General features: G+C 29.8%; 1 protein-coding gene across 3 annotated transcripts; it reads left to right on the top strand.

Moving 5' to 3' along the window:
• The first annotated feature begins 822 nt into the window (after window positions 1-822).
• On the top strand, window positions 823-1,819 carry LOC107855791. Of its 3 annotated transcripts, XM_016700801.2 has the most exons (4): window positions 823-978; window positions 1,222-1,365; window positions 1,432-1,492; window positions 1,599-1,819. In XM_016700801.2, exons 1-4 carry the CDS (start codon window positions 920-922, stop codon window positions 1,626-1,628), a joined length of 294 nt encoding a protein of 97 aa, XP_016556287.1. In that variant the 5' UTR covers window positions 823-919; the 3' UTR covers window positions 1,629-1,819. The 3 variants fall into 3 exon arrangements, 2 of the variants coding, with proteins under 2 accessions (XP_016556287.1, XP_016556281.1); XM_016700795.2 differs by having other exon boundaries at window positions 880-978; window positions 1,432-1,819; XR_007051916.1 differs by having other exon boundaries at window positions 907-982; window positions 1,222-1,819.
• The last annotated feature ends 7,137 nt before the right edge of the window (window positions 1,820-8,956 follow it).

Below are 8,956 nucleotides of genomic sequence, written 5' to 3'. Positions count from 1 at the left end.
ATAAAGTTATATTTATTTCTTATGTGAAGAAACTATTCTTAGATTTCTACACGAAGTCATATTCATGATAACATCCTTATTTACCTTTAATAGTAGATTAGGTTAAAAGAAACTCAAACATTAGCTTTCAATTTTCCTAAAGATATAAGTTATCACTTCAAATCAATGGAATACATGTTATCATTAATATTTTATTTTATACAATACATAATATATTTTTTTAAAATATAAATATTATAAAATATTTAAATATATTGTTACAGTGAGATAATTTTATAAAGAGTGTACTACTATAATAAACGTCATTGTTGTTATAGGTAGAATTTCGTCATAAAAAAATAATATATAATATGAAAAATCAGTTTCAAAGAAAACCAGGTCAATATAAACAAATATTGTAATACGTAGGGGGTGTTTTAGAGAGATCTAACTATATATATATTATTAAGAGTAAAATGATTGAAATATACCTAAGTTTTTGTGAAATTTGTCGTAACATGCCTCAACTTTGTGAGAGTCCTATGTCCCTCCCTAGACTATTTATTACCTCAGAGGTCCTATTCAAATCCACACGTGCTCAATGTGCGTGATTCACGCAGTGCTCCAGCAAATAAATATATGCTGCAGAAATACGATAATAAATAGTGCAGGAGGGGGGCATAGGCCTCCCACAAAATTGATGCGCATTATAATAAAATTTCTCAAAAGTTTAGGTTTATTTCAGATTTTTAATTCTATTATTAAAGTCATCTATTCATTGATTTGAATATAATGAATTTGTTATTTTTATACATGCAAAATGCGGAGCATCATAAGAAATTCAATCATTGGTGACATTGCAATAGTTATAGAAAATACTATTCTATAGAGGGTAATAGACCCGCTGACCTTCTGTCAAACTTTGTCCAACAAATCAATAATGCTTCCTAGAGAGGTAAAGGGCGAGATAAACATGAATCAAATACTCCTAAAGTTTGAGTAGGTACCAACATTTTGAAAGCACAAACTCCTTTGGACTATCTACTCTTTTTTAATTGAAATTTTGGTGGTTGTTAAGCCATTTTATTGATTAAATCAAAGACAAAAAAGTCTGGCATTGGGCCAAAAAAAAATAAAGAAAAAAATACAAAAACTATGAAATGATCCACTAATAAAATGACCCAGTTATCTGAAATAAAATGGATTTATCTATATTTATTCCTCATTCTCTGCCTTTTTCAGAATTCCTCAACAATCCCAAGATGCTTCGACCTGGTTGTTGCCAGAATTTGTAATTTCTCTGCTTTCTCTTGTGGGTCATCCGTGGTCTAGCTCCTCTAAATCAATTGATCATCCTTTTCACACAAGTATCTACACTGTACCAAGGTAGTGTTATCTTTTTTAAACTCTTTATCATCCAATTCTTTTCTTGTTGACCATATCATTATTTAGGTGTTTGGGGTTTGGCCACTGTTATGTGGCGTTGAAGGAGTTGATTGTAGCTCTCCTATCTGTAAGTGCTTACATTCCATTTCATCACTCCCTTTTGATCATTTTTCTATCAACTCTAATTCTAAATCTCCAATCTTTCTTTTCCTCAATTGTACATATGAATGGAGATCCTTCCACCGCTGCAAACTACGACCTAAAGCTGAACTCTTGAAGTTAAGGGCACATCTAACGCCTGTCTCCTTTGTTTTTGGTGAAAGTTTTTGTGTTCTAACATATATTATCAAAACTTGTTTAGCATCTTTAATGTTCGTGTGTGTACGACACACAATTTTGTAACTATCTTTACTATTGTAGCTTTTCTTGTTGAAATTTTCAGTACTTTCTTGCATGTTGATTCTGTGAACACTCATCCTTGTTGTGTTTTAATCTTTTTTGTGTTTATCCTTATTGTTGGTATTTTCCATTTGTCCGTGTTAAGGATCTTCCTTCCCATCGTCGGTTGATATGTAAAACCGTGAAAATATACATAGTGCGTTCATCATCTGTAAAGCTAGCTAAGTAGTCTACTAACTAAATTCATACTCTAAAAATATGTTGTAGCTTAATGTTTTAGTTTTAAACTTCACCTTTAATCTCCTTCACTATCTCTGCTATCTCCCATAATACAGCCCAAGCTTCCTTAATAATTTTGAGCATTGCATGGGTGTCAGTTTCAAGGATTTTCTCTTGTGCTTCAATGCTCGACCAAAATCTTAAATCCTCAAGAATAGCCTTTACTTCTTCTCCCATGTTTGTATCCTGACCTATTGCTTCAACTTGTGTGTAGATTAAATCACCTTTATGATCTCTTAGACAAAAACCATAGGAATTGGCACCAGGACTACCCTTGCTTGCTCCATTTGTGTTGCACTTTATAGCTTCTGAGACTGTTAACTCCTATTTTACCACATAATGGTGTAACATTGGTTTATATCTCCCTAGAGTAATGGCCATTTCTTGCAAGTGTTGTCCTTGAATCTTTATCCATGGGTACAATATTTTCATCGTTAGATATACAGATGTTTGGACATGTTGCACCAACTAAGAAAAATTGGTATCCCCTCCGTACTTCCTAGTGTTCCATCTCTTCCATAGTGCCCATAGTATTAGAGCTAAAATTCCCTTATAGGCATACTTCAATTTGCTATTGGTACTAGCATTCCACTAATTTTTGATCAACTGATGTAGTTGTAATCTTTTAATTTCACTACCTGCACAAGTAGCAAAATGCTTCCATAGCCTTTCAGCTATGAGAGATGTTAGAAAAGATGTATCATTGTTTCCTGGTTATGGCCTCACAACACCAATATCTTGACACCAAGTTTATTCTCTTCCTTTGAAGATTATCATCTGTAGCTATTCTTCCTTTTCCGTTCTCTCCATAATAAGAAGTTAATCTTAATGGGTAATCCTTTTGTCCATATCTTTTTGTACAATCTTACATTCTCTTTCTATTCCTGGCCATATCCCAAGCTGAATTTACTAAAAATCTCCTGCTAGGTTCCCCATCCATCATGCTTTATCAACTTCCATTTCATAAATTGGAGGGATTATATTTTCACAAATATGATTTACTATCTCTGTTGATATATACTGTTCTAGTTTCTCGCTATTCCATCCTCAATCTAATACAAAATCATTAACCTCTATTTCCTCTTCACCTTGTCTATCCTCCTCCAAATACTAAAAAGCACCCAATTTTGTCCAAATGGCAAACCAAAAACTAGCACCCCTTGACTTGACTTGCCACCAAATGTAGTGTTCTATTTCCTCACACATTTTAATCATTTTTCTCCATGCATGAGAAACTCCTGATCCTTGTGCAAAAAGCGGGTGCCACGTTTTGCAATACTTGTTCCCTATAAAATCACTCCACAATAAGTTTGTGGATGTTCTAAAGTCCACCACAGTTTTGCAGAAGAGCATTTACAACATAATGTAGGGATCTTAAACCAATCCTTCCTTCTTCTTTAGGTAAGTAAAGTGAATCCCATGCCTCCTAATATTTTTCTTTTAAGCCTTATGTACCCCCATAGAAAAATTTAGCCATTATCTTGTGTATCTGATCTACTACGCCTTTTGGTGGATTCTTTGCTGACATCATATATATGGGAATTGATTGGAGCATATGCATATCAATGCATATCTTCCTCTATATGTAAGCATCTTGTTTTGCCAAAGCATGACTCTTACCTTAATCTTCTTTTTCCAGCCTTCAAAATGCACTTTCTTCTTCCTTCAATAAAATATAGGGCATCCTAGATAGGTTAATAGAAAAGTGACTATACTTATTAGCCTCCGCCCCACCATGGTAGGATACTTCTCATGGAGATATAGAAAGATTTTTTAGAGGTTAATCAACTGCCTTAACACCTTTTCATATTACCTTAGGAATTTTATCATATTCTTTATTGAATTCTTCTGTCCTAAACAAAATAGAATAGTGTCATTTGCATAAGATAAATGATTAATTTGCTAACTACATTTGGGCATTTCAAATCCAATGAAATCCTTATCCTCCTTGAGACTGTTGGGGCCTCTTTCCAGTACTTCAGCTGTAATAATAAACAAGGTGGGAGATAGGGGATCCCTTGGTTTAGTCCTGTACTTAATGCAAATAAGCCATAGAATTTTCCATTAACTAGTATTGAATACCAGTTATCGAATAATAGTCTCCAAATTATATTTTTCATCCTTTCTCCAAAACCAAAATTTCACATTACATTTTGTTGAATATATCCATGAAACTCCATCATAGATTTTTGTCATGTCTAATTTAATAACAGCATTGTGGTGTTTTTTTATTTTGTTAATATCCCTGATTATCTCCTAGGCCAGAAGAACATTCTTTGAAATTCTCCTACCTTTCATTAATCCAATTTGAATATTTGAGATAATTTTGGGCAAAATCTCCACTAACCTTCCATGTATTACCCTAGTAGTACCTTATTAATAATGTACTCAGACTAATTGAACTGAGGTCTAAGAATTTAATATATCTATGTAATTCATATTCATAAAAAAACACCATTACAATTCACAAGACATCTTTCTTTATGATCTCCCAACTTGGCTAATAGAATTCTCTTGAAAAATCATCTGGAACACAAGCGCTATCCTTTTTTAGTTTAATGACATATTTTCTCATTTCTTCCATGTCAGGTGCTCTTGTCATATGCTCAATATCTTTTTCAGTTATTAGAGCAGGGATATGGTCCAATATTGAGTCATTTTCAGGACTAAAGTTTTGCTTAAATTTCTCTTGAAAAACTGACTGCTTCATCTCTAACATCTTGTATATTTTCAATAATATATCTTTTTTCATTCTCTATCTTTTGTTATTATTTACTTCTTTCTCCTTCATCTAATGTGTGCATGAAAAAACATAGTGTTTCTTTCCCTATCTCCGAACTACTGCTGTCCTTCTTTCTGGTTCTATTATTCCTGTTCTTTCTAGAAATTTTGCAATTCTTTTTCCTCCCATATTATAAAATTTTGCAGTTCTTTTTCCTCCCATATTATATCTTCTCTATTTTCTTCAGTAAGATTAGTAAGATTAATCACTAGCTGGACTTCTTTTATTCTCACATCTTCCAAGGTAACCAAATTTTGAAAATGTCTCCATATGTAGTTTCACTGCATAATTCTAGAGCTTTCTTTAACTTCTTTAGTTTTTCTTGAAAAAAAATAGAAAAGTAATCCCTCTATACTAACCTCCCATACCTTTTCTACATACTACCTATTTGTAAGTAGGATGTTTAACCTAGAAGTTAGCAAATAACTAACTAAATGGGAACTCAATATGGAGTTATTATTCAAGAGATTATCAAATGATTCATTCAAATTCAAGGGAGCTACGACAGCCAGATATGGAAGAAGCTAGACAATGGATTTTGACACTACTCAATCCAGAAAAACAACCAACTGCAAGAGCAATTAAGAAAGAATTTATTTCAGAAGAATTATTAATAAAATATTGCAAAATGATAGGACACAAATATCCAGACCACTTATGCTCAAAATGCAATGGAGAAAATAACGTGATTCCAGAAGTTCAGCTAGAACGAAAGAAGATAAGAACGAAGAAGGACAGCTGGAAGATACACGACAAAAAATATAAAGTTACACAGACCGATGGAAAAATAAAAACAAAAAGACAAAAGCATTAAAGTTAAGAAAGCGACATATGACTTAACAAGCTAAATTTTTAACATACGTAAATATAACATTATGTAGCATTATAACCTTTTTGACATTTTTTGTAAAGAGTCAGTTTAACTTCATTAGTCTTTGGCTTTTCTATTTCATTACCCATACTGTTTTCTATTTCATTACCCATACTGTCCACTTTCAGTGAAAGTGTAGTTAGGGTTATAAGTATCTTTTCTAAAGTATCATCTTCTATTATATCAGTCTGTGTAGCTTTGTCTTGATATGTAATCCGCAATAACATTTTTGTTAGTACTAATTACTTCAATTGTAAATGTAAAATTTAATATATTTAATACTAATCTCCGAATTTCATTCGTTATAACTGAATTTTGTATTTTCTTTGTTAACCACCAACGTACCTGTGTATTATCTGTTCATACAATAAAATTATTATATACAATATATAGCTCAAATGCTAATAAACATTTATATAATGAGCATAATTCTTTTCTATTTATTTCCTATTTTATTTCTATTTCATTAAACGTACCTGAGTAGTATCTACAACGATGTTCTAATTTTTCTTCTTCATATCTATATTTAAGTACTCCTATATAATTATATTCACTTGCATCTTCTTCTACTATATATGTAAATTTTTTATTTTCATTTGCAAATTGTACTTTTGGTAATTCTTTACAAAGTATTTTTATTTTCTGAACTTGTTTTTTATCTTCTTCGTTGTAATTATACTCTACATCCTTCTTTAATTTTTTATGTAATGGCTTTAGGTTTTCTGCTAATTTTGGTATATATTCTCTTACTTGGTTTACTAATCCTAAAAATGATTGTAATTTCTTTTTTGTATCTAATTCTTCTTTTGAATTTATTATTTTTTGTACTATATGTTGTTGCATTTTTACTCCACTTTTATTTATTTGTATTCCTAAAAACTCTATCTGATTTTTCATGATTTCAGCTTTCTTTTCACTTAAACTTATTCCTGAATTTTCTATTATACCTGCAAATTGTTCTAGTAATTTTAAATGTCCCTCTTTATTTTTTGTATTTAATAGTATATCATCTATGTATATTATACAATTAGATTGTTGTTTAATAACTATCCATAAAGTGTTGGTATCTACCTGGTGCATTTTTATATCCAAATGCTAATACATTCCATTCATAAAATCCTTGTGGTACCGTAAACGCAGTTAATTTTTTAGAATCTTCTTCTAACTTTAGGTGGTAAATCCTGATTTACAATCAAATTTGCTAAAGAAATTATATCCTTGTATTTGTCTTATTTTTAATATCTTATTTGGTATTGGATAATCATATGTCATAGTCTTTGTATTTAGGTTTATATAATCAATAATCATTCAACTTTTTCCTCTTTTTTGTTCACTGTGTTTATTTACCACAAATGCTCGACTATTATGTTTGCTATTGCTTTTTTTGTATGTATTGTTTTTCTAATAATTCGTCTATATGCATTTTAAATTCTTTTAAATCATCAAAGTTATATGTTAATGGTTTTTGGGAGTTAGAAGAATAAACATAGAATTTGAAATAAAGGAAGATATGCAAAAAGCAGACATAATATTAGGAATAAAATGATTAGAATAAGTAAAATCCTACAATATAGAATATACACAAAAAACCATAACCTATAATAGAGAAAAATTATTAATAAAAAGAGCTTTGACATGATATGAAAATATATGTACTTATGAAAATAATAGTAGAAGAATATTGTAATAGATATTATACACCTATGATAGATACAGGAGCAGAAGCCAACTTATGTAGATTTAATTGTTTACCAGAAGACAAATGGGATAAGCTAAAAACACCGTAAAAAGATTTAATAATGAAGGAAACTTAATTACCTATAAAACTAGAAATGTAAAAATACAAGTCTAAGATAAGTTATTAACAATAGAAGAGATCTATAATTATGAACTAACATCAAAAGATATACTTTTAGGAATGACGTTTTTTGATAAACTATACCCACATATAATAATTAAAACACACTGGTGGTTTACAATACCATGTAAACAAAAGGTAAGAGCAAAAAAAGTTATTAATAAAATAAGAAAGAAAACTAATTAGATAAAAGGAAGTGAAAAAATCACACCAAAATTAGAAAATATAAAAAATACTGAAAACACAATAGAACTAGTTATATTTTCAATAAATATAGAAGAAATAACTATATTTTCAATAGATAAGGTAGAAATAATAAAGAAAAAATTAAGACAACTATATAGTGAAGATCCATTAAAAGGATGAAAAAAATATAAAACTACTGTAAAAATTGAGCTAATAGATAAAAATAGTATAATAACCAAAAACCATTAACATGTAACTTTAATGATTTAAAAGAATTTAAAATGCACATAGATGAATTATTAGAAAAACAATACATACAAAAAAGCAATAGCAAACATAATTGTCCAACATTTATAGTAAATAAACACAGTGAACAAAAAAGAGGAAAAAGTAGAATGGTTATTGATTATAGAATGACCAAATCAGCTTATTTTTTTCAGTTCATACTTCGTACTCAGCTGAGGATTATGCCAGGCTTTATATCAGATGGTTGGTTAAGTTGCATGGCGTTCCATTATCTATCATTTTAGATAGAGGTACTCAGTTTACCTCTCACTTTTGAAAGACTTTTCAGAAGGTTCTTGGTACCCAAGTTTATCTCAGTACAACTTTTCATCCTTAGACTGATGGTATAATCCTTAGAAAAAATTAAAAAAGGATTTAGATTATAATTACAACAAAGAAAATAAAAAACAAGTTCAGAAAATAAAAATACTTTGTAAAGAATTACCAAAATTATAATTTTTAAATGAAAATAAAAAATTTACATATATAGTAGAAGCAGATGCAGGTGAATATAATTATGTAGGAGTACATAAATATAGATATGAAGAAGAAAAATTAGAACATCATTGTAGATACTACTCAGGTACGTTTAATGAAACAGAAATAAAATGAGAAATAAATAGAAAAGAATTATGCTCATTATATAAATGTTTATTAGCATTTGAGCCATATATTGTATATAACAAGTTTATTGTGCGAACAGATAATATACAAGTACGTTGGTGGTTAACAAAGAAAATATAAAATTCAGTTACAACGAAAGAAATTTGGAGACTAGTATTAAATATATTAAATTTTACATTTACAATTGAAGTAAGTAGTACTAACAAAAATATTATTGCAGATTACATATCAAGACAAAGTTATGCAGACTGATATAATAAAAGATGATGATTTAGAAAAGATAACCCTAACTACACTTTCATTGAAA

This window comes from Capsicum annuum, chromosome 1, assembly GCF_002878395.1.
Source record: "Capsicum annuum cultivar UCD-10X-F1 chromosome 1, UCD10Xv1.1, whole genome shotgun sequence".
NCBI lineage: Eukaryota > Viridiplantae > Streptophyta > Magnoliopsida > Solanales > Solanaceae > Capsicum > Capsicum annuum.
Note: the sequence above shows the minus strand (reverse complement) of the source record. Positions and strands in the feature narration are given on the sequence as shown.